The following is a 26,944-nucleotide window of genomic DNA, read 5'->3' as shown; positions in this document are numbered from 1 at the left end:
ATTCAATGCCCGAGATGGCCACGATGGGCGCCCTTCTAGGTAAAGAGTACCAAAGTTTATACTGCAGAACAAGTATCTAAGCGAAACGGCAAATAATGACTTACTGAATACTACTTCCAGTGTAGTCCAGATGTTACTCTGTATTACAGAGTATCTCTCAAACTAATACCGAGAAGTCTCTATAATTGAACGGCTACACAAGGCATTCCCTCTGTTTGGAGCATTTACATAATTGAATAGCAAGCACTGAATGACGAAAGTTGAAAAATATAATAAAATAGCAAAAAAAAAGCTAAGTTTAAACCATGGCCTTTATTGATGCTCTTCATTGAGTGCTGTATACATATACAACTCTGTGTTGCTTAAGAAAGACAGAAAAAGTGCATATTACAGGAGTACTTTCTGTATAACCCCCTCTGGCAGCTGAGAAGTTCAATCATCTGTGCTGGAAAGAATCAGGACTCACAACTTTACAAGGCAGCAAAAGTAAAATAAAATAAAGCGCATGTTGATTCTTTGCTACCGATTTCTAGTGTTTAGCGTAGTTTTTGTGAACATTAGCTCAGATATACAATCTAGCGTCATGTCTCCCCACCGTTCTCCGTACAGCTCAGCAAAACCGAGCTCTGAATTCCGTCACGGTCACAAGGGCCGCTATGGTGGCCGGACCTTGTGGCAGTGAAGGGAAAGCCTTCATTGGAAAAAAAAATAATTATTATTAAACAATGATGTTTTTAGACTTCAATGTGTGAATAGCTGGTTATCCTCCAAGACACGGTACCTCAAGGCGGATGGTTGAGAAACATTGGACTAGAGAATTTACATTATTCTACAACATATTAAACACAGAAGAAGGGGTTGCAAACCCATTTAATGTACAAATGAATTAAAAAATTGATAGAAAAATCACTTTTGTACATACTGTATATGCAAAAAAACTCTTAAATACAAGATTCAGGAAGTATTTACAAAATGTTTTCGCCTATGGAATGAAGTACTGTCCTCTCAAGCGAATTTTGTTTTACTGTATATGCTGCATCTTAGCAGTTGGAGATAACTTAACTTGGCAGTATATTAAATAATAATAATAATAAAAAAAAAATATGAAGGGCCACGTGGAAAAATAAAAAAGCAAAAAAAAAAAAAGGAGGTTGTTAGAAAAATAAAAAAGGTAAAAAATAAAAATATATTTCAAAATACTGTGTTATCGTCTCAGTATTAAAGGTCAAAGAGCAGAAAATCATATTGAGCGCTACGGTTGTATTGGAAGAGAGAACTAAGCTAGACCCTTCTCTTCATTTTTTTAATTTATTAATATTTTAAAAAATACATAAAAATACAACATCCAATGTCTGAATAAATATATTTAACAAGTTGCAAGATAATACCTTATTTTACACAAAAAAAAAAAATTTCAGCTTTAGAAATCCTGTTAAATAACGTCGCTGTAGTCATATATTTTCTTTTTGTCTTTTTTGTAACAAAATAAAAACTCTGAAATTACATAGAAAAAAGACAAAATAGATTTGCCAAGGGAGAAGATAGTCCACTGAAAACATTCACAATTCCACTGTAAACATTAATAAACATTTAAAATAGTTGCATATTTCTGTGCTCTAAATTCCTGTAAAAAGTGGAAGACTTGTTTCCATGTCGTTTTCAGTCTACTACGTTTCCCTTTCACAACTTATTTTGCCTCGCTTACAGCTTTAAAACTGGGCACTCTCGTTGAACACATCGGACTTTGGCAGTTCTGTACGGTGCAAGTGCTTTCAGAAATGGACACCAAAACATTGGACGTTAAAATGCAGCTTTCTCAAAAAGTGCGGCTGCTGTGACATTATTTGGAATAGTGCATCGATCTTTGCTTTGTACACTTGCTTCTTTTTTTTTTCTCTTTGAGTGTGTTTGTTGGGACACAGGAGAGCGTATTCCATGAGGAGGAAGCTCTTGAAAATATTATTCAGACATTTGTCAAATTCCTAAAAGTGTCGTTCCTCTGTTTGGACAAACCAAGAAGCCGCTGTGGCAGACTTACTGCTAGGACTACTATCCCCTACTATCCCTAATTATAAACAAATAAAAAAAGAAAACAAAATAACAAAAACATGAAATGGAAAAAAAAAAAAATAATTTGCAATCCAGCAGAGGAAATAAAAAAACAAAAACAAAACAAAAAAACCTTGGCAATATCAAATTGGTTGAGTGCTTTATGTGGTAGGATTAAAGGGGGCAGGGGAGGGGCGTAGCAAGTGTCCATGGCAGCCGGCCGCTGGAAGAAGTTAGCGGCACGTATCACCTGCACTCTAAAGCCAGTGTGTTTTGTGGGGGAGAAGAAGATGAGGGACTCATTCCAGTCTCTGAAGATGCGGAGGACATTGATGCTCCTGTATTGGATACTGTTGATAGGATTAAAGAAGAGTTAGTTCAACAGCAAAACATATGGAATTAACCCCATCTGTGGGAGGGGTATTTGCAACTACAAAACTCAATGTCTACATGTTCTTCCCTTTTACCCAGGAAAACTCTTGACCTGTGTAAGAGCTTTATGCAATAAACTGTCCTGAGAAGACTACAAAAACCCTTTAGGACCACAGCATTGGACCAGCCTGGTCCGGTGACATGCGGATGTATAGCTGCCATCCTAAAATTGCATTGGTTAAGATAAACGTTGTGTGATAAGAATCTCCAGTAGCTCGGTCACTGGCATGGTCAGAACAGCAGGTTACATAATCCATGTTCTGACAATCAATATTGGTATTAACTCCAATGGCTCTTAACATAACCCCAGCCTGGCTTGCTTATCCAGCATCAGGAGCATTATCCTTGAGTACAAACTGCATTCCTAAATGCAGCAGAGGTGCAACTGATCAAACTTGCAAACATTAGGTTTATATACTTTCCCAGTGGGTGAGGAGGCTAAATTACATATGGGTGCCGCCATGAGCTGAATCCCGCCAGACTATCTACCAATTTACAAAAACAGTTTTGCAAAGTCGTGTTTTCACCTACTAGTTTCTCCATCTTTAAAAATGCCCTTAAAAAACATAGTTGTCCAAATGCATTAAGTCTTAACAAGTGATAAAGTACCAGCCAATCACTGTAGCCTTTTAATAGCTTCAGCGTGAGTGCTGTTAATAATAACCCATTAGTCTGTGCGTGCCAGGAACAGTAACATACTGTAATATTCACTTGTGTATAATTGTGGGACATTTTTGTAGCACAAACAGAATAGTGTCTCACCTTCTCGGTCTTTCTTTTTTAACCGTTTCCGCCTCCTGTCTATTGTAGCTACTTCAGATTTTAAAGACATGTAGTACTTTCTGATCTCCTGCAATTTATCCTGGAGGAAAACTATCTTCTCTGTGCCAGACATATTATCCAATTCACCTAAGAGATAGAACAGGAGAAAGGAGTTACATCACTAGGACAGCACCTGCTCTCCGCAATACATATAATAACCAGAAACGGTTATTTAATATAAGTAGCTCTAATGAAAGTGATAATGATCATTGGTGGTAACAGGATCACCATCTTGTGGGGTAGGCAGGAATGCCAGGAGAGCGATATGGGTACAATGTCACCTGCTAACAGGCCTCGGACAGGGTCCGGATGATCTCTATTTCCCCAGCTGCTAAAGTTGCAGTAATCCAGAGTTTCACTTTCTGGCTGACCAACACTAAGGCGGCGTCACCGGGCGTTTGGGATGGTCATATGTATGACCCTTATGCTTCGCTCATCCACACTCAGGGCATACAGTGCAGTCTAGGGGAGGATATGAATCAGCCGGGCAGTGGTTATCCACACCTGATACATCTCCCTGGTGTAAGGAATATGGGGCAGCCATAGTACGCTATAGACCTCCCGCTCCCCAGCAAGGACTAAACATGGATAGGAGATGCAGGGACCTCCCGCTCCCCAGCAAGGACTAAGCATGGATAGGAGATGCAGGGACCTCCCGCACCCCAGCAAGGACTAAGCATGGATAGGAGACGCAGGGACCTCCCACACCCCAGCAAGTACTAAGCATGGACAGCAGATGCAGGGACCTCCTGCTCTCCAGCAAGGACTAAACATGGACAGGAGACGCAGGGACCTCCCGCACCCCAGCAAGGACTAAGCATGGATAGGAGACGCAGGGACCTCCCACACCCCAGCAAGTACTAAGCATGGACAGCAGATGCAGGGACCCCCCGCTTCCCAGCAAGGACTAAACATGGATAGGAGATGCAGGGACCTCCCGCACCCCAGCAAGTACTAAGCATGGACAGCAGATGCAGGGACCTCCTGCTCTCCAGCAAGGACTAAACATGGACAGGAGACACAGGGACCTCCTACTCCCCAGCAAGGACTCAGCATGGACAGGAGACGTAGGGACCTCCCGCTCCACAGCAAGGACTAAGCATGAGTTGGAGATGCTGGGATCCCGCTCCCTGGCAAGGACTAAGCATGGACAGGAGACGCATCGCTTACTGAGCTGTAGTGTCCATTTATACGCCCTGGGCGAGTGCCGATGCTTCTCTCGATGTTTGTCTTTTTCTAATTCTTTTGTATGCGGAGACGTGACTGTGGTCGGCGATCTCATGATCTCTTGTGGCTTAGGAATATTAATGTGCTTATCAGGGGCACATTTAATGGAGGTGTCCAGAGCAGAAAGGTCCTCACTGTCACTGCTTTGTCCTGCAATATAATACACACAAATAACCAGTTATTGATGTAACTAAGTCACTAACAAGGTGTCAGTAGACAGCGATCACCAGTACAGCCAGTAACACAGTGGTAATCACAAGTGTCCGCCAATACATTACACGGGCTGAGATGTGCGCTGCTCACCTAGTCCATTCTTTTCCCTCGGACATGATGCGCTCACTCGCTTTGGTGTTCGCTTCAGTTTCTTTGCCAGCGTTCCAAGGCTGCTGTCACTGATCCGCTTATGGCCTAAAAAGGAATAACACAAGAAACACTTATTTACAGAAAAAGATACTATCCTGGGTAAGAGTATACACAAGATGGGGACAACAAGGAGTCCTATGTTACAGAGCACATAATCATCTATCTATCTAGTGTCCTTGAGTCTCCGAAACACTGCCATCTGCTGGCAGAGAGTGAAACTACATCTCTTTCTCACACAGAAGGTAGCAGACTAGCTTTCAGGGTGAAATCCATTAGATGGGGAGCAATTGTGAATGGATTTCCCCTTATGTGCATGACTGGGAAAGCATTTGCATCCGTGTATCGGGGCTGGAACAGGCATTTACCTGATCACTGGGTTCTGAAGACTTGCAGCCCAGTGGCCAGGTCTGATTACATACATTGGGTAATTGCGGGGAACAGAATAAAGCCTTCATAATGTTAACAATATAAAATACAGTGGAGTGCCGTCTACTTCCTGGTAACAGGGGGCCGGATTGCTAGAATATATACACAAACAGTGGGGCATCAGTAAAAGTAAACGGAACATGACTTACACTTATCTCGCATCTCTGCCTCTTGCACGGTTGTGCTGCAGTTGCTAGAAGTTGTGCTGGCTTCAAAGCCATTCGCAGACTCGCTCTCACACAGGCCTTCTTGCGATTCTTCTGCCACGCTGTCCACCTCAATGGTTATGTCACTCTCACTCTTTGTGCTGTGAGACTCATCGTGACTGAGTGCAAGTGGAGAAGTCACAGAGTAACTCTGAGGCTGAACAGTGGGAGGCAACGTGGGTGCAATTATGGCCGGTGTGTCCATCTCTACCTTCTCTATTACCGGCTCCTCTACCTTGTCCGGTTCGTCGCCATCATCCAAATCAACTTCATGACAAACCAGAGTTTCTGGTCCAATAACGGGCATTACATGCTCGGGTTCTAGTTTACAGGACACCCTAGTGATCTCATTCAGTGGCAAGTCATGTTCCTCAGCTCTAGCGTTCTGCAGGTGATCTAGCTCAGAGGTTAAGGAGGGCATGTCCTCATTTACATTCTGCATCTGCTCTTCCTCAGCTACGTTGAAAGGTTCCGAAGTCTCGCGGAGAACAACCGGTTTCTCTTCGGCGGTGATGACCGGCAATTCTAGCTCACACTCAGCACGTGACTTTTTCTCTGGAGAGATCTGTTCTGCTGGTCTCCTCTTGCATCCTTTCTTCTCCTTGGTGGGTGAGTCCCTTGGAAGATCCACTTCCACAGGCGCAAAGAGCAACTCCTTAGTCTGTAATGATACAAATGGCGCAAAGTCTAATGCTTCAGGTTCTACTTTAGGTTCCACCAAATTATCTTCCTGAGGTACTAGAAGTTGTGTGTCCTCCAGAGAAGGTTCTTTTGTTTTGCTTCTCCTCCCCTTAGGCTTTGGCATATTATCAGCCTCTTTTACATCTACTATTAGTTCTGTTTGCTTTCCATAAATAGGAACAATTTGTTCACTGTTTTCCACTTCTTGGTGTAAGGTCTGTGCCGGCGTTACCGGGCTGGATTCCTGATCTGGTGGAGCACAAACCACCTGCGGCGCTGTATCTTGCTCAATGGTGTCCTCATGATGCAAAGTCTCAGCCTCTTCAGGTTCCTTCTCCACCATTGTCAGAAACTCCTCATTCACAGACACCTTTTCCATAATTTCCTCTGAATCACTATCAGATGTTGAAGAGTCTGCAAATCAGAAACATGGATCAAAATTCAACTAGGACAGCAGAAATGCAAAGGTGAACCCAAATAACCGGTCAAGCACTGGTCATGTTGGCCGGTCCAAACAAGAATACAAACAATATTGCTTATTTTGTTATATACTGTAAGTTCTTAATATTGACTAGTTTGTATGCTCAATATCATTAGCTATGCACGTTCCCATGGGTTGTTAATGACCCCCACCCCTTGTCATCTTTACAAGGAACTCAATTAAACTATATTGTCAGAAACTGCATATAACCAATTGTTATATGGACTTTATTAACCAATGGGAGCTGCCCATTGCATTTGTTCCAAAGTCAACTCAATGAAGGTCGACAAACATTGGGTCAACCACGGCTGGTTTGAGCCGACATGTGCCAACTCATACCCTACCATCCACTACGGCGCCACTCTGCCCTATTACGAAATATAATGTGATCCCCCTATAGTAGGGAACCATTAAGGCTGCCCTACAGTTGGTGCCTCTCACACCCTTCCTCTAAGTACAGTATGGAGAGAACATAAATGACTAATGAAGAGACAGGATAATTGGGTTCTGGTGGAACCTGTAATAACAGCTTAGTAGGGTTGGTATGATAATCTCATTGGGTCTAACTCACCATTAGAGCATTGGTCAGAATCGTACATTCCTGAGCTCCTCCTCGTCCGGCGCCGAACTGCTCCTAATATGTACAAAGCAGCATCAGCACAATGTTCCACAGTATTATTATACACAGCCAACAGTAACTATACACACACTCATTGCAGTATCTGTATACACTAAATTAGTGACTGGTATATTGTGTCACCACTTACTATAAGGGATAACACATTACTATACATAATGCATATTACAAGTCACCTCATATATCAGTGGTCTGTATAAGAGGGGTCTGTGCTCTGATATGGCCACAAAACTCACCGGAGACTTCTAATATCACTAGAACTCCAGCACACAATACAGTACTCCATGTAAAGACTGCACGTACATGGACAGGTGTGTGTAAATGTGCCTGGTTGAAGAGAAAGCACCATCCAAACATAGGGGGTTATTCTAGTCCATTCTTTCTGACAAAATCCTTCTTAGATGGACAAAACCATGTGCACTGCGGGTGGGGCAGATGTAACTTGTGCAGAGAGAATTAGATTTGGGTGGGGGTTTTTCTTCAAAGTGAGATCTATATTGCAGTGTAAAATCATGCAGTCAGTATTTTCCCTGCACAGAAACAAAATAACTCACCCAAATCTAATTCTCTCTGCACATGTTACATCTGCCCCCCTGCAGTGCACATGGTTTTGTCCATCTAAGAAGGATTTTGTCAGAAAGAATGAACTAGAATAAACCCCATAGTGCAATGTTATCTCTATACCACAGGTTCTCAAAGTCGGTCCTCAGGACCCCACACAGTGCAGGTTTTCCAGGTCTCCTCACAGAATCACAAGTGAAATAATTAGCTCCACCTGTGGATATTTTAAAATGTGTCAGTGAGTAATGAGTGCACCTGTGCACCTGTCGGGTGACCTGGAAAACGTGAACTGTGTGGGGGGTCCCGAGGACCGACTTTGAGAACCCCTGCTCTATACAGACTGAACACACTGGGGGAAATGGACTAAGATGAGAGTTCGCTTTTGCATGGGATGTTGCTATCGGCAACCAAGCAGATACTTTCTATTATCTTCTAGAAGGTGCTAAATAAACAATAAAAAAAAGTAGATTGATTGGTTGCCCATAGCAACAGCCTATGTGAAATAAAACTTCCATCTTCGTAAATTTCCCCACTAAGGGAGTTTTGTACCAATTAAATTGATGTGACAGGGTTCAACTGGATTATTCTCATTTAGCCTTGGCACCGTTAGACCTGAATGGTGGGGGCAGCACAACTCCGGTGAGTAAGACTCATGAGGGCTAAAACAGTGGTAACACATGATGTATGCACTCTAATCAGAATCACAGTACCTTCTAATCCATTGGGCAAGGCGTTGCCATCAGGCAGGCTGTTTCTCATAGGTTTATTGGAGGCTTTGCCCTCACTGCTTGGGGTCTTGGATAGAACACAGGCCATGTTAGACTGGAGAGTGGACTTTAACGGAGGCCGTCCCCGCTTTGATTTCTGCTTCTCTTCCTCTCGCTTTTCATCTCTTTCAATTTCATCTTTGTTCTTAGAAAAAATATAAAAAATATGAAGATAGGACGGACTTACATATCACCAATGTGAGACTGCAATCTTGAATATACATTTTGTATATGTATTTATCTACCCTATAGTAAGCGCGCGCGCGCCCACTCGCAAACACACACGCACACACACACACACACACAATTACACTACTGAATTACACAGGTTCTGTGGCTGGCTGATTTCAAGCCTAAATGTTAATTAGATTGAAAGAGACTCTAAGAATGACCAATCAGGTTCCCCTATAGATACTGTACCAGCAGCACTCCGTAAGACCAATACCTTCCCATCTAGGATAATATGGCAGTACAGGCACATATTAAAAATGCAGACACACCGTACCTTAAGGAGGTGATGTAAAGAACATGACCCCAAAAAAATTAATACGCACTACCGCCCAATAATTTCAATACACCACATTTGTGATTTTTTTTGATGATTTACTTAAATTTTGCTTTCATAAAAGCTCAGTTTCCGGATGAGCACCAGACATGTACCTGATGTCCGTGCAAGCGACCACGAGACTTTGAGCATGAGTTTCGAACAGTTATAGAGATCACAAACGGTTCTGCTGCACGCCTCGTTATCTAGCTAGTAATGATTATTGAGTATTTTACAACAACTATATGCTGATATGATATGAATGAGTGCAGACATCCCTTACAAATAGCAGTTCGACCCATTTATGTGCGGCAACCATTAATTGGTCTTTCCTTGGAAAAAAAAATAACAAAAAATAAAAATATGGCGTGTATTGAAATGAATGGCCGGTAGTGAGTATATGTATCGGGACCCCACTTTTCTGCAGGTCCTACTCTATCACCATAAACATAGCGATTACATTAGTGTTAAGGTGGCCATACATCTGCAGATCGATTGTCAGATTGGGCTGGTTGGAACAAAATCCTGGCAATGGATGAGCGCAAATGACAGTTGACCATTTGCTTTGCTGGAAAACTGCCAAAAACGGCCATTCAGATATTACCAGGTTTTTGTTCCAACCATCGATCTGTAGACGTATGGCCACCTTTAGAATTCAGGCATGCTCTCTGGTCTAAAGCTACTGTGCTTGCAAAAGGTGAGGCAATTACCAACACACCTGTCACAAAGCACCTAGGGAAATTGTTGGCACAAGCGACGATGAATAACGTAAAACAGGGTACATGAGAAAATGTCAATCTTATAAACTGAAAGCACTATACAATATATATTGGATATGTTCAATGTAAAAGATAAAATGGATTATTACTCTTGATCTTTTCTTTAGTTTTCTTTTCGATCCAGCTTTCTCTGAAGGCCAGATGATTCTGTCTGCTTTTACCCATTCATCATATCTGGAAGAGTATATATATGGTATATTAAGAACAACAGTAGTATTTGTACCATATACAAACATGTACATTGAATTGCCAAAGACAGTTTTACCACCAAGATTAAAATCCAGTTTCAGTTGGCTTCATTTTCATGAATTTATACAAAAAAAAAAAAAAAAAGTGTTGGGAGCAGGTGAAACTACATCTACTATCTTTCGAAGCATTAACAACGAGCGGCCTTAATAGTGATTTATAAGCTGTATTTCCCATCACTACATTAGTCCTGATTCTACAAAACAGAACTGCAACCCTTCTATGTCTGAAGTGATCAATATGAAATCTTCCTTCTAATCAGCCAGGTAGAAGTTCTAAGGTATATTCCTTCTACCATATACACAGGCTCATTACTAACTGCCACCCTATTACCATGTTAAGGCTGCGGCTTCCTGTGGTATTCAATCAATATTTAGAACAGGAAATAGCGGGCGTCACCTATTCAATGTTGCAGTTTCCTACAATACAGACACGACTTTAAAACAATTGTCACATTCATGGACTTCTTTTCCGCCAATCTGCATCTGTTTTCGCAGACACGCCCACTTTTCGACACTCAGAACATTTAATTCCCCCTGTCGAGCAAAACAAAGCTGCTCGGAATTCCGACTGTCGGGACGCTTCAAATCCCGGATTGAATACAGCCCTATGTATCTGCAACTCTCCTATTGGGCAACTGTGATTCTAAGATGGGAACCGCCTCGTGCGGAAAGCAGAATGAATGGCAACCAACATCTGCTGTCCAAGTTTTAGGTGAGCTTTCAGTACCATTTTCACAACTTTTTAATATAATAAACATTGGACATTCAGGATGGGTGCCAGAAAAGATGAAAATAATCACGCCATAAAAAACAGCAACAACCACCCAAACAGATCTAGTACAGATGTAGCGCCTCTCGTTTAGCAGGGGTCTGGCGGTCGGATTGGCAGCCGCGGGAAGGGGACGCGCTCACGGTCCCCGCCCCCTCCCTCTCTAACCAAGCCACCTCCCCGAAGCAGAGATGTGCAGGGTTCCAGTTCCCTTCCGCCGGGAAACTGGGACGTGCTTGAGATGCTCACAGGTCCCAGTCAGTTTGAGCGCGTCTCTGCCGGCGATCGCCACCGGGGACAATCTGGTTATCCCCGGCGCTGGTTGAAAGGTGCTCCATCTGTATATCAACCACTGTGCTTTATTTGCAACAAAGTTATGGATATAAAAATCCTTTAATAAGATATACAACACATTGCCGATTAGGATTACTGCTACACTGTGTTCCTGGTTTGGAAACTGTTGGGATTCTGTCCTCACTCACCTCACGTTCCAGCCATAGTAATGCACCAGGTATAACAGCTCTCCTCCATCTACCTCCGTACTCTTGATATTGGCTTCATATATTTTCTGGGTTTTCCCACGCCCATATTTAACCTTAACTTTGGTTCCGGCCAGACAATCTCTCTCCTCCGAGTCCTCCTCGCACTCAGTGTCTCCTTTATGTTCCATTTCTTCCCTCCTGCACAGTTCAAGAATACCAGAGTAACTAGCAGGGAAAAAAAGACAGTGTGACTGGATTCCCAGCGCTAAGGTGTAAACATCATAAAAGACATTATAACCATCTATACTCAATGACTTCACGGGAAGCAGAAAGCCACAAAACAAAATTATATAAATAAAAAGTACTTGGCTAATTAATTTCTTACAGATCCTATATTAATGTTCTAAAAAATACAGAGAGGAAAGTATACTCTTTGTTGGGGCACTCTTCTATTCTTAAAACTGAACTTTTAATTCAATGATTGGACTCACACACAAAAACATAACAAGCACCGACAATGTATATGAATAAACCACAGTTAGAGAACATCAAGGGTTTTCCCCCCCTCGGCCCAGTTACGGTGCAGAGGAAAATAGATAAACAAAAAATGCTCTGCAGTTTTATCCCTTTGTCCTATAAATATCAAAAGATCATGGGAATCAGTCTGTCAAACAGGCTGTTAATTTTCTAAAAGTAACGTAAAAACATATTTAAAATGAAAAATAAATAAATGTTGTCACTTTTAATGACCAGAAAGGTTTGTGATGGAGAATTTAGATTGTTTGCTCAACTGGCGCAGGGACGAACGAGAATGAATACACGGTATGGGTTTGTTCGGAGGCTGGGAGTATAGCAAAACCCATGTTGCACTGCAGGTGGGCATATTTAAAAGATGCAATGAGAGGGGCGTGTTCAAATACAATTCTAAATCGCTGTAAATGATCCGGAGTTGGAGGGATGCAGCCACTATTTATCCTGCATTAAAAAAACAAAAAGTTTTAGCACCCCTTGCATTGCAACATGCTTTGTTCTGGTGCACAGTTACTTGCTTGTCTTTTTTTTTTTGCTCTCACATTAGACTCGTGCTCTATATTTCCAGCGCTGTCTAACAAGCTGGAGATCTGCAGTTTTTTTTTTGTTTTGTTTTTTAACACCGCCATTGATAAAGAGTAGTAATGTTTAGCAAGTGTTGTATCACAGCTGAACTGTCCACTGGGTGGCAGTGTTCTATTTCTGGCTACGGATTATTGGTTTTGCCTTGGCAAACAAAGAAGAGCATCTAGGTGTCTATCAGACAGGGTGGCTCTTATAGGGTAAATTGTTGTACATTTTTCTAGGATGCTGGATTAAATATAACCTACAATGTCGGAAAGCAGAATTGCTCCTATACAGTTCCGCACTCACATAACAAATATAGGGGCAGATGTATTAAGCTTTAACAAGAGATAAATCCAAGGGTGATAAAGAGAGATAAACGTCCAGCCAATCACCTGCTAACTGTCATGTTACAGGCTGTGTTTTAAAAAAGTCAGTAAGGAGCTGATTGGCTGGACGTTTATCTCTCCTTATCACCCTTGTATTTATCTCTTGTTAAGGCTTAATACATCTGTCCCATAGCTGGAATTGGATTCGGCATGAAAAGCCGGCGGTCGGGATCCCGGCGTTCAAAATCCCGACGCCGGAATCCCGAATGCCGAAATCCCGACAAGGTGGGGGGGGGGGGAACACGGGGATCGCCCCCCTTGCGGGCACGCTGCGCTCGCCACGTAGCGGGCCCGGTGCCTCGCTACGCTCGGCACACTAATTTATTCTCCCTCCGAGGGTGTCGTGGACACCCACGGAGGGAGAAAGTGTCGGGATTTAAACTGCATCCCCTGGAATTGGCGCCCTCATAGAAGAATGGGATCTGTGACATTTTAATTTTAATCACCCATGATCCACTATGGGTAAGCAACCACTCAAGCTGTTGTGCAAATACATATTTCAGCATACCCTGCCACAGCTATGTTGTTAGGGCATGCTGGGATGTGTAGTTCCACCGCAGATGTGCCTATACTCTGTGATACGCAATGGTCATAGTGGATTACAAGAGAAATATATTTCAGCCTCAACGGATTTCTGCTACTCATCTGTTGATGAAGGGACAGATAACATAATGATACACCTCATGCAGACATGGATTGCTATTTTGATGCACACTGCAGTAACAGTTTTCAAGCAGAGAAGTGTACAGTGGGGTAACTATAACCCCTAGAAGATTCGCTAGTCACTTACATGTCGCTAAGCTTATCGTCCTCTTCATCAGACTCTTGCTCAGAGTCCTCTTGTTTCCAGCTTCTCCGCTCTTTCATTCTGTACGTTAGGCTCCTCCGTGCCGGGGTGGTGTCATTTTCCTTCTTTTCTTCATCTTTGTCCAACTCCTCTTCCATATCCTTATTTTCCTTATTATGGTCTTTTCTTTTATCGCCATCTTCCAGATTTTTTGTAACTGAAACGGGGTTGCAATTAAGTCCTCTTCTCCCCTAAAGAAGACAAAAACAAAAATAGTTAAAGGAGAATACCTGCAATCTCCATAAGCTAGTAAAACCCTTTAAACCCAAATCCCGGATCCGACCCGGAACACAGATCGAAGCCATGTTGGATCAGAAACTGCGGCTACCAGCAGTGTAAACGGGGACGGCACTTGGAGATGACATCTCCAAGCACCGGGGCTGCTGATTGCTGCGCCGGGTCCTGGACCGCCGCGCTGGGGGCAAGCCCAGCACCAACATAAGCTGCTGGGCTGCCCCCAGTCCCCGTGCACCCTCTCCCCCGCGAGGTGAATGGATGCCGCACACAGGCATCCATTCACCTCCTCCCTGCCTCCGCTGCTGTCTGCATAGTACAGCAGCAGAGGCTGTGTGTGCCCTCTGTCCAAGCTCCATGTTGACCGCAGGATGCTGCGGTCTGGAGGTTGGGCTTCCCCCATTGCTGTAAAAGGGAGCCTGCCCGTGTTCTACCCTGGTCAGGACCTGCGTAGAAGCTCTGTGAAAAGGGACACGGGTTAACCCCTTTTACACCGCTGCTGACCCGGGTCCAGGAGTAAAAACCTGGGTTTTTGCGGAAGTGTAAAAGTAGTAGTACGTTTATTTATAACGCGCCACAAAGTGTCCGCGGCGCTGTACATAGCAAACAAAAAACAAATTACAAGGTAACGTACAGGGTGTGTTGATAAAATACAGTATAAATAGGGGTATAGCTGGTAGAACTAAAATCAGCATCAGTTCAGAAGTAGGTGTGGAAATTGTCAAGGAGACTGAAGATGAAGCAGAGGAAGAGAAGAACAGGGCAGGAGCGCTGGTGAGGTAAAGAGGTAGGGTGAGTACGTGAGGAAGGAGGGCCCTACTCATAAGAGTTAACAGACTAAAAGGAGGTGGGTGGACGAACGAAAAACAATATGATAAATAGGAACGGATGGGACAGAGGCAGGATAGGAGGATCAAAAGAGGTTAGGAGGAGCCAACCTGCCTGGACGCTGCCACAAGAGGAAAATCACCCCCAGATTATGCTGAGGAGAGCTTTCAAATAAATACAAGCTGATGACATCATTCAATGCTTTCTGAGTGACAGTGATAAAAAACCCATCATTTTAAAATAAAAAAACAAACAATAAAAAAAAAATCCATAGTGGAATGGAAGATGCATACTGACAAGCCACAATGCTTTTGGGAGAATGTCCTTTCCATGAAGAAGTAAAAAAATTAGCTATTTTGGCAAGTCACATCAGGGGGGAAAAAAAACCCTTTTATAAGACACCATAGCAGCTGTGACACACGGAATAGCCCCAGTTATGTTGTTTCGGGCTGCTTTGCTGCATCTGTTATGGGGTGACTTGAATCTACACAGGGAACAATGGAATCTGAAAACTATTCGGAGCAAAGCTTACAGCTCAGTGTCCAATAGCGGTCCCAGGTCACGGGTGATCCATTAGGATAAAGGCCCCAAGCACACAGCTAAAACACAATAATGGATAAGACTGTTCTTATGTGGCCTTCCGACGAGCCCTGCTCTGAAGCCTACTGAACATCTATGGCAGGAACTGAAACATGGAGTCTGGAGAAGGCACCTATTACACCTGAACCAGCTGGAGCTGAAGAGGAGTGGGCAAAACTCCCTGCTGACATGGAAGTCACAGTGCTTATGGTCCAAATTAGTGGTGTCAAACATATGGACCTCCAGCTGCTGTGGAACTACAGGTCCCAGCATGACCTAGCGATCCATTATATAAAATCTGTGGCAGGGCATGCTGGGGTGTGTAGTTCCACAACACCTGGGAGGGCCATGAGTTTGACAGCCCTGGTCTAAATGGTAGATAGGTCAACAGCAAATGGTCAACATGAAAAAGGTCGTTGTGGAAATTGTCAACACATGAAAAGGTTGACAGGAGTTTTTTTCTGTGTCTACTACCAATGCCTTCAGATCTCATGGTTCAACAGTTGAAATCCGCACCACAGACTGAATATTTGTGGTGCATGCTCACCAATGATGACCAGGAACTAGAGCTGGGGTAGCCAACCCTAGTCCTCGAGAGCTACCAACAGTGCATGTTTTGCAGGTCTCCTCACAGAATCACAAGTGAGCTTATAAGCTCCATCTGTGGATCTTTTAAAATGTGTCAGTGATTAATGAGTGCAGCTGTGCAGCAGCTAGGTTGTCTGGAAAACGTGAACTGTTGGTAGCTCTCGAGGGCTAGGGTTGGCTACCACTGAACTAGAGCATTGAACACCGCCCTTTGTTCCATTAAAATGATTGAAAGCTTTGACTCTTCTGGGGCCAAAATACCTCTAAGGATGGACTGAAGTAGAATTATGTGTCCTCTAAATATCATTGACATAAGCCCGACTTGCCATTCTGTTCACATAGACATTTGTGGGGCAAAACAAAATAATCAGCCAAGAGAAGTAGATGAGCTCCGGCCATGGCAACTCCAGGGTAGGGATGGCCATTGCCCATCGAAGATTCAAAATAAATCGATGGTTTATGGTTGATTTAGAAGAGTTTTGCCATCGACAGGGGAGAACCAGATAGTTTCCCTCCTTCAATTTAAAAGCATAAATGAATAGTTTTCTTTATACCCCCCCCCCCCCAACGGCTGAGACATGAAACATAGCTCCGCTCCCCGACACCGTGAAGCCTCGCCCCCATGTTTTGACTGGTCCACAGGCCAATAAGTCAAAGAGAATGGATGACCATCAATAGGCAGAAACATTGATGTTCATCCATTGTATAGTAGGGCACTATCAATGGCCAGTTGCACTATTGCCATCAATGGCAATGGAAACCATGGCTATCCATACTGGCGAACAAAGATGGCCTTCTGCAAATCAGACGCAGAGACCTCTCAGCAATGAAAGAGCAAAACCTGGGGCTGTGGGGCAGATGTATCAAGTCTGGAGAAGAGATAAACTGGAGATAAACTGGAGATAAACTGGAGATAAACTGGAGATAAAGGGCCTTATTCTAGTTCACTCTCTGACAAAATCCTTCTTAGATGGATTTGCACTGCAGGGGGGGCAGATTTAAAATGTGCAGAGAGAATTAGATATGGGTGAGTCATTTTGTTTCTGTGCAGGGTAAATACTGACTGCTTTATTTTTACACTGCAATATAGATCTCACTTTGAAGTAAAACCCCACAAATCTAATTATCTCTGCACATGTTACATCTGCCCCACCTGCAGTGCACATGGTTTTGTCCATCTAAGAAGGATTTTGTCAGAAAGAGTGAACTAGAATAAGGCCCAAAGTGGAGATAAAGCACCAGCCAATCAACTCCCAACTGTCATTTTCAAACACAGTTCATTGGCTCCTGCTTTATCTCCTTTCACTGTATCTCCAGTTTATCTCTTCTCCAGGCTTAATACATCTGCCCCATTGAGTCTTGAGGACAGTGAATGGAAGAATGAAACCACTATCCAGATCTTAGTACCAAGGATTTGCTACCATACAAACTCAAACCCCTAGTGTCTAGTGTGGAGCTGCCCTGGCGACTTCACGTCCTCCACTAAAATGTGTTCCAGTGCCTTAATAGGATAGAGAGGAAATAACTTTTCTCTTAAAAGGAATGTAAACCTCTAGAACAGTGATGAAACTACACATTAAAACAGTAAACAGTAAACAGAAACAGTAAACTACACATCCCAGCATGCCATGCAGCAGTTTTAGCATGGCCAAAACAGTAAAACTGAAGCTGAGCATGCTGGGATGTGTAGTTCAACAACAGCTGGAGTGTCAAGGTTAGCCATCACTGATCTAGAAACATGATCCATGAGTGTTCTGTTCACAAAATGCACATAAAGAAAATGTAACTGTACCCGTGGCGATTTAACGTCGGTCTCCTCTTTCTCATTCTCGCTGCTGGAGTCCGTGTCATCCTCTTCTTTGAGTTTCACATTGACCGGTAGGTCCGTGGCCTCAGTCTTGTCACTATTCTCCATTGGTTCTTCCGGTACCGGGCTCTCCTCTATTGGTTTAGGGTCATTGTGGTGAATAGTCCTAAACTGAATGTCTGCCGAGCGGCAATATTCCTCAAACCCATACAAATACCTAAAATCAGAATGACATCATACAACGGTTAGCGGACATTGGATGGCCAGAAACGTACTGTAGCTGATTCATGCCAATGATGTCAAACCGGAATTCAATATATAAGTAACTTACCATGGATTCTCGTGGACAGATTTTACCTGGCATTTTAAATAAGAGTTTTATAAAAGGTATTGCACTGGAACGGTAAATACTTTATCTGAGGACACCTCATTAGAACGGATTGATCTGGAAAATAACCCGTGGCGTGACAAGTGGACGAGCGGTTTTGTGGTGGCGGTCTTATGAAGAACCTCAGATAAGCATGAACCGATTTTACTGCAATTTGGAGTTGAAATGTGTAAGCTTATGGGTATACTGCACTATGGGTGCACCCTTGTTCTTTTAATTATATGATTAATTGGAATCAAACAGTTTTTTTTAGGATAGAACACAAGGAATAAATGCCAAATAATTATATAGCCCATAACACTGCTCCTCACCTCTATGGAACAAGTGTTTTGCACATTAGTGGCCACCAGATGGTGCTATTTAAGTATTTCTCCTTGCGATGTGCACACCAGCCGGCACGGACATCGCCGTTACGTTATTCCGTCCTTTTCTACATCATACTGTCGGACCCAATTGTCCTGTGAGCCACCGGCAGCTCCCCGGGAGGCTCACATACAATTTGTCACTTGATGAGCCAAATTTACATGTGATAAATCGCTTGCGATTTATCACATGTAATGGGGAGCTGCGGGCGGTGAGGAGCAGGGGGCATGTGGTGAGGGGCAGGGGGGGCGCTGGTGATCCTCATCAGGGGGAGCAGTGGGGCGGGTGGCAGCTCCCTGAGCACTTAGCTGGCCGGGCTGGGACGCAGGGAGCCATGCAAGAAGCCACTGCCGTCAGCGGGAGCAGGGGGAGGCAGCGCAGAGCACCAGAGAGCCGGGCAGGAGAAGACGCTGCAGCGGCGGGTCTCGGGAGCAGAACACTTAAAAAAAAAAAAAGCCCATACAAACGCATAGGAAGCCATTCATTGGCTGAGACCTCTCTCAGCCAATTAGCGATTGGCTGAGAGAGGTCTCAGTCAATCAATGGCTTCCTATGCGTTTGTAAGTGCTCTGCTCCCGGCGCCACTCGCGCTGCCGCTGCAGCGTCTTCTCCTGCCCGGCTCTCCGGTGCTCTGCGCCGCCCCCCCGCCTGCTCCTGCTGACGGCAGCTTCTTCCTCCTCTGCCCGGCTCCCTGCGCCGCCCCCCTGATCCCTCCGCCAGCTGCAGTCCCCGCACGGCTCCGGGCAGCACATAAGATTTAGAAAATCTTATGTGCAGCCCGTCCGACCTGCCGACTCTGATCCGATGCCCGGCTCCCTGCGCCGCCCCCCTGATCCCTCCGCCAGCTGCAGTCCCCGCACGGCTCCGGGCAGCACATAAGATTTAGAAAATCTTATGTGCAGCCCGTCCGACCTGCCGACTCTGATCCGATGCCCGGCTCCCTGCGCCGCCCCCCTGATCCCTCCGCCAGCTGCAGTCCCCGCACGGCTCCGGGCAGCACATAAGATTTAGAAAATCTTATGTGCAGCCCGTCCGACCTGCCGACTCTGATCCGATGCGCACGGGGCCGCGCATCGGGTCGGCGGGCATGTCTCCACATGCGATTTGGCCCGATTTTACGTATTCATGGGATATGGTTGCTAGATCAACAAGCATTAGGTCGACAACTAAAGGTAAACAGGGCTTGGGTCGACACATGCAATAGGTCGGCGTGACTTAAGTCGACAGGGCCAGAAGGTTGACAAGCATTACATCAACAATGGAAAGGTCGACATAAGTTTTTCACTTTTTTTTGAGCCATCCAATAAAGGTGTGGTAGGAGAATATAACTGTGTACCAAATGCAGCGATCATGGGGCGGGGCACACGGATATGATGTCCATGTCGACTTACGTCAAAATTCAGGACGAAAAAAAAAACGTGAAAAACTCACACTGACCACCCGACTGTCGACCTTAGCCAAGTCGTCATATTCCGTGTGTCGACCTTCATAGTGTCGACACTATCACCCATACCCCTGTGTTTGCAACTGTAACCAGAAGGAATAACATCCATAGCATATATAAGTCCCAACTACTATTACACAGTGTTTGTATATAAAGTAATGAGACCTATTTTTTCCTACCACGACTGTACGTCGCAGCGCGTATGCTCCAGACGGGTTCGATGGAGGTGGGAGTCAGCTTCTACACGCACCGAGCGTCAGTCACGTCCGAGCTTCCGTGTGGTTCTGATTGTGGAATTAGTGGACCCCTGTCCCTAGGCTCGGTTGAAGCTTAAAAATGCAACGTTCTATGGAACAGCGCTACGCCATTAAATTCTGTGTGGGGCTCAGAAAATCGGCTATGAAGACATTAGCCATGATCCAGAAAGTATTCAGGATCAAAAGCTGCAGTTTCATGACAATGCACCAAGCCACACCTGCGAACGACTACCTGGCCCGGGACGGCATCGCAACGCTTCCCCAGCCCCCTACAGTTCCGATCTGGCCCCGGCGGATTTTTTTGTTCCCCCGAGTGAAGACAGCCCTCAAAAGACACCGCCATGGTACCGTAGCAGAGGTCAAAGCGGCTTTGACGCGCTGCTTGAAGGACGTTGCAGAAAAGGACTTCTTTGGCAGAATTGTGTAGACGCACGCGTCTTATTTTGAAGAACTGTAATTGTTTGTAGCGATATCTTCACTAAATAATTGTTCCCAAATATGGTCTCATTAAGTTCTATACCAACCCTGTAGATACTGGGCATCTATTATTACAATACTGATGCTATGCAGGTGCAATTGTAAGACCATGTATTATTCGGGAACAGCTGAATATGCTCACAGTCCCACCCTTGCAACAGACACCCCCAACAACGATTAAGCTCACACCACCTTCTCGGTGTGTCTCTGGGTGACAGGAAACTCTGCTTTATAGAAAACATGGACCGATAGAGCCACAATTTGCGGGCACATGCCAAGCTTTAGGCCCAATCGCTCTGCCGCACTTCCACCAGGAATAAAGACACTTACTTTTTGTATGCTGTTTTTACATTGTACGATGCTGCAGAGTTCAAAATGGGAATGCCAAGGTCCATATAAATCTGCTTCCACACAGCACCGCTTTCAATCTAAGAAACAGAAAGGGTTAACGCTCAATATCCTGACAAATAAAAGGTAATTCCGTATTGTAAGACACAGGAAGCCGGATCTACTTACATTGTCACAACCCCCCTGCTGATAGACAAGTCTAAACAGCTTGAAAAGTTTCAGATCCTTGTAACCCAATACCGGTGGCTTGTTGATTGGTGTTCCTGATAGGAGTAAATATAAAAGATAGGTGAAAATTCTGCAGATCATCGATGCATGAACGGTTTCATTATACATACTGGAATGTGATACTTAGAGGGAGACATAATCAATCAGAAAGCAAACCGAATATTACTTTCATTAGTAAACTGCAAAAAAAAAAAAAAAAAAAAAAGATCCCAGCAAGCAACCGCCAAACGGACAAAGAAGTCATCTCACGGGACCGAATCCCCCCAGAGAGAAGTCACCGTACAAGAAAGAGCTAGCTGTAACATTCACAAGTATCTATGTAAAATCTCCAGGAACTTATGATAACTAGATATATGCAATTATATGATTATGGAGGAAGCATTTTTCCGTTGCACCCCAGTGTTCCTGTTGGGAAGCTTATTGAAGCTTTTCAGGGGCTTATTAGGTGAATGCAACATAACACTATAATGCAAAGCTTAGGGGGGTATTCAATCTGAGATTCCAACTGTTTGAATGTTTCGACAGTCGTAATTCAATGTTCCTACTGCATACTTGCCTACTTTTGAAAACTAGTTTCAGGGAGAATATAGTTGGTAGTAGAATTTGCACGGCACCCCATTGAGGTGGAGTGTCATGCTCCACCCAAAGGGCGGGTCTAGTTCCATATATGGGGAGATTGTGAAAAGAGATTGTGAACGTGGCACCTAGAAGCGTGGGTGTGTACTGCTACATATCAGAGGAATCTTTTAAAATGACTTATATACAAATGTAGATGACCCCAAAGCAGTTAGTAAGAGCTACTATACTTGGTAAAGTGCTGGGGAATGGCGCTGATGATTCAATGTAAATGTATCTCTCATTCCTTAACAGTGTAATGTGGGCTAGGTGAAATGAGGGAGATTGCTAGACTAATGAGGGAGATTGCTGCTAATTCAGGGAGTCTCCTGCAGAACGCAGGAGGGTAGGCAACTATGTCCTACTGTCAAGTGTCGGAAAGTGGGCGTGTCGGCGAAAATGGCAGCAGATTGTCTAAAAACGTTTGAGAAGTCAACGATCTGTGGCCATCTCCGACAAAACAGATCCGACTTGTTTTAAAGTCGGATCTGTTTTAATTGAAATCCGCTGTCGGAAACGGAAGCATTGAATAAGCGGCGGCAGCTATTCCCACGGTCGGAAATAGCGTCCGATATTGAATACCCCCCCTCGGTATTGAAACTTTTACATATAGATCTGCAAACATAACAAGCCACCTCTTTACATTGGATCAACTTGTACTGTACTGGGATTGAGTGGTCCTTTCTATTTGGCGATGGCTGGCTGGGTCCTTTTACGTTCTGCCACTTGAACCTTAAAAAATTGGGTGGTAGAAGCGATACGTAGAATGTATAGAAGATTGCATACACCAGAAAAGTCTAGTTCTATGTGAAACACAAATAGGAGTTTGTGGCTATGGTATAACCTTAGCATTTTCACTGAGAAGGTGGCAGCTCGGAAACAGTTTCACTTCTGTGGCTGAAAAAAAAAAAGACATATGATCTAGAATTTGCAGAGTTGCCTTCGAGTGACAGTTAGGTCTAACGAAAGAAAGCTGGTAACTGCAAAAAGGGGGGATAGGCATCTTCCCAAAATAATGAGGCAAGTGAAAATGTTTAGGGCCCCCACACAGACCGACCAAACTTACAGAAGGAGTCACTGCCTTGGGGAGACGAGCACCCCCGTGGCATGGGCCCTTGGTCGGGTCAGTGGGTGAGGGACAGCCTACAGTCTGAAGCCTGGAGGCAGCCGCTGCAAAAGTAGAAAAACCGAAATCAGGTTGGTGAGCGGTACCCAATTCACAGCTTTAAGAAAACGTAGAATCAGCAGTTGTGACAGTTATGTACAAGATAATCAAGTCCTAATACTGCCAAATGTATGGTTGCTAGAACATCCCTTTAACCAGAAAAAAAAACACATGAACTGCACACAGGTATCTCTGATTAAAAGGAATATTATAGCAACACTAGCCTAAATGCAATGAAGACTTTTTTGATGTTAGCAATGCACAAAAACAAATATTGCAATCTTAACAGTCTAAAATATGCATTCAAATACATCATCTTATGCAGTTCACATATACAAGACCAACAAATAATAAGTTGATTACTGATTGAAAAAAAAAAAAAAACAGTTCAAACAAAAACTTTATTTATAAGGCTACGGCATTAAATGAACATTGTTAATACGTTAGGCTACATTCATAGATACAACCACGAATCAGGATGACTAGAGACTTTGTTACAGATGGTCAACTGATTTGCCATCTCCTCCTTTGATGGCTACCAGGCAGTAATTTTTTTTTCAATTCATTGTGCTAGAGCTTAAGCTCACTCTTCCCTGCCTACCCCACAGCAGGTATGGGCATCGTTGTGTGCAAATCATTGATTGTTTTCTGTTGAGGTCTCATACCATCGATGGTGAACACACTGAACAATGGTTAACACCATGACACTTGTTGGAAATAGGTTTCAGGCATTCACTACTAAGGTAAGTTCCCTAGTGTATCTGACAGACCAGCATTTATTAGGCCTGGAGAAGTGATGAAGTGGATGGTGACAATGCAGCAGCCAATCCGGTCACGTTACAGGCTGAGTTTGAAAATTTACAGGAGCTGACTGGCTGCTGTGTTATCACCTTCCACTTTATCACTTCTCCGGGCTTAATCAATCTCCCCCTTAAAGAGTGATAGAAGAGGTAATCTCGTACACCAGATGTCCTTCTATCAACACAGACATTCCTGAACCTTCAACGAAGCTCCCCTCTAGAGAGCGCATGCCTGGTAAACCTCCTGAATACACCAGCCCTCTCCAATATGGGGAGTGAGCCGGTGAAACATCGGAGGGGCTACATGGACAGAAGTACTAGGCGCTGATAAGCCGAGGCAGTGTACGTAGATCTGTTGCAGAATCCTGATGCCAAGACATTCCAGGTTGTTAAAGAAACTAGATGAAAAGGACATTCCAAGGTTTTTTATTATTTCAGTACTAAATATGCAGCCATTAAAATAATGTTTTGCTGGACAGAAATAGTCATCAAAAGCCAACTAGTCGTCTGTAAGTGTGGCAAGGGGCACAATCTGAGGATTATGTGCCACACGGTCACTGTATAAGAGATAGAAAATGTCTAGGTCGACACCTGAAAATGTTCGATATAAGTTTAAGGTCGACAAGAGTTTTTCACAGTTTTTCAATGTCTATGTTGACATTGATACCGCGTAACTGTGCAGCGTCCCCTCGCATGGCTCGCCATTTGCTTTGCCGCGCTTGGTGCACTTTTATATTCTTACTCTATGTCCAAGCTTGTTTAGGACCCCCCCCCCCCAAAAAAAAAACATGAAAAACTCATGTCGATCTGGTGTGTGTGTCGACCTTAAGCTTGTGTCAACCTTCTGTCAAAGCCGACCTATGGTATGTCAACCATTTCCAGGTGTCGACCTAGTCGCGGTCTACCATTAGCCACCCTAGTAACTGTCGACCTAGACCTTGTCGACCCAAGGACCGCATACCATGCCACTCGTGTAGATATGCTATTAACACAGTGAAAGATGATTGGTTCACACAGAGTATGGAAGGTACCAGGCTGGCACAGTGTTACTCAGCCGGTGTTCTATGTACATTCCAGACACACAAGATTAAGGGGTTTTTATCACCGGCCAATCAGCTCCTAACTTTGAAGTTAGACTTGGTTTGAAAAATGACAGGTAGGAGCAGATTGGCCAGTGATAAAAACCAGACACTTTATCACTTCACCGAGCTTAATAAATCTACCCCATAGGACCTTATTCTGGTTTATGCGCGCCCATGCGAATTCGCACGGGAGCACAATGTTTTTATTCTGCACATGTGCCCGCTCCTCACTGCAGCGCAGCTTATTCTGGTGGACATGCAGCGCTGCAGGTCAACCAGAATAAGGTCCCTAGTCTGCAACTGACAATGCGAAGCATCAAATAATAAATGTTGGGAAGAGTAAGGAAAGCAGCCTATGGCCGGACAGGTAATACCCGCGAAGCTGAATTGCCAGCCACACCTAGATAATTGGCAGGTAAACCAGTCTGATGTACAGTATACTTACTTTCAGTAATTTGAGAACTTTGAAGCCTGAACATTCTAACAAATTGCTCTTAAAAAAAAATCTGTATTGTGCACAAGAGACTATGTAATATATTATGCTTAATACGTTTATCCTAGTTTTTCACCATCTTCTTTTTTATGATATATAAAAATAGCCAGAGGCAGGGATTTTATGGTAATAATAATAATAAGAATGCAACCCATCAAGTTACATCGGGTGCCGGATGACCTCCCGACAGGGGCTATTCTTCCTTGTGGGGGTCCTCGACCACATCCAGTTACAATCCCAGCAGAGGAGTCTAAAGGGGTGAATTTACTTAACAAGAAAAAAGGTGATGTTGCCCATAGCAACCAAGCACATCCTGTATATCATTTTCTAGAATGCAACTGAGAAATGACAGGCCGAATCGGATTGGTTGCTATGGACAAAATCACGTTTGGGGTAAATTTACCAAAGCTTCCAAAATTGGAAATTTAGTAAATTAACCCCAAAGTGCCTCAAACGCAGTCCTCAAGGAACTCCAACCATCTGGGTTTTAAGTATATCTGTGCTTTGTCACGGGTAGGGATCCCGGCATTTGGCCTCAAATTCACCGGGTTTTCAGGATTAGACTGCATTCGATCAAACACTGCCCGGCGGTTCCAGACCTAATGTCTGGCCCTACACAGCGTGATGTGAGGTCAGAGGTCACGATGAGCAGGCCACACCCCCACACATGTCTGTCACTTGCTCTGCTGCCGCCTGTCTTAGTGTGGCACCCCCTGCCAGACCGATGGATGCCAATCCTGGGATAGAGCAATTTTTGGTACTTGTTTCCTAGCACGGCGCCCGCGATTTTGATTGTATTGATCAGGTCGGAAAAATCGCGTTGATCGCATTGCATGCCAACCAAATCGCATGTGATGCGATTGACGCGATTTTTACATTGGAATCAATGTAAAATGGTCCCCGAGACCCAATTTTACATTGATTTCAATGTAAAAAGCAACAAAACCCCCCATTTCAATAGAAACCCCCCCTGATGGGTGAAATGGCCCCCCATTGTTAACGCCACCCCACGTCCTACGACCTTTTCATACCCCCACTATCCACGTCGGCGTGGAGTTGATTTCATAAAGTATGACGGGCGCAGCGGACCCCGCGAGGGGACGCGCATAACTTCACAGGTATACTCGTCCCCTCGCGGGGCTCGCCACACTATATAAAATCAACTCCACGCCGATGTGGATAGTGGGGGTATGAAAAGGTCAGAGGACGCGTACCGCTGCCGCTCACCACGCTTCGGGGTGGCGTTAACAATGGGGGGGGGGGGCAATAACTATACTTGGCCCGCGATGGACGCGATCAACGTGATTTTCTCTTTTACCGGCAATTAAACCTGTGATTGACAGAAAATCGCGTCCATCGCATGCCTTAAGTACCTTAAACTTAAGGCATGCGATCAACCCGACGGGCGCCGTGCTAGGAAACAAGTACCCAATTTTTCAATGC

The 26,944-nt window shown here is 44.2% G+C and overlaps 1 protein-coding gene across 5 annotated transcripts in view; it reads right to left on the bottom strand.

Annotated features, from left to right (window-relative positions):
- Window positions 1-293: 293 nt before the first annotated feature.
- The window catches only part of ARID4A (AT-rich interaction domain 4A), a 63,451-nt gene continuing 36,800 nt past the window's right edge, over window positions 294-26,944 (bottom strand). For 4 of the 5 annotated variants that reach the window (XM_083166623.1, XM_083166620.1, XM_083166622.1 and 1 more), the window contains exons 13-25: window positions 21,287-21,381; window positions 21,101-21,198; window positions 17,827-18,058; window positions 13,749-13,996; window positions 11,475-11,699; window positions 10,065-10,149; window positions 8,596-8,797; window positions 7,259-7,321; window positions 5,469-6,620; window positions 4,834-4,938; window positions 4,474-4,680; window positions 3,244-3,390; window positions 294-2,399 (exon numbers count right to left, since the gene is read on the bottom strand). In XM_083166623.1, the coding sequence (XP_083022749.1) occupies window positions 2,296-2,399; window positions 3,244-3,390; window positions 4,474-4,680; window positions 4,834-4,938; window positions 5,469-6,620; window positions 7,259-7,321; window positions 8,596-8,797; window positions 10,065-10,149; window positions 11,475-11,699; window positions 13,749-13,996; window positions 17,827-18,058; window positions 21,101-21,198; window positions 21,287-21,381 (2,963 nt within the window). In that variant the 3' untranslated portion in view covers window positions 294-2,295. The remainder of the gene's footprint in view (window positions 2,400-3,243; window positions 3,391-4,473; window positions 4,681-4,833; window positions 4,939-5,468; window positions 6,621-7,258; window positions 7,322-8,595; window positions 8,798-10,064; window positions 10,150-11,474; window positions 11,700-13,748; window positions 13,997-17,826; window positions 18,059-21,100; window positions 21,199-21,286; window positions 21,382-26,944) is intronic. The other variant, XM_083166624.1, reaches the window with a different exon arrangement.

The sequence above is a fragment of the Crinia signifera genome, chromosome 12, assembly GCF_055691185.1.
Source record: "Crinia signifera chromosome 12, ASM5569118v1, whole genome shotgun sequence".
Taxonomy (NCBI): Eukaryota; Metazoa; Chordata; class Amphibia; order Anura; family Myobatrachidae; genus Crinia; species Crinia signifera.
The sequence above is the reverse complement of the archived record's forward strand: the minus strand, read 5'-3'. Positions and strand labels throughout refer to the sequence as shown.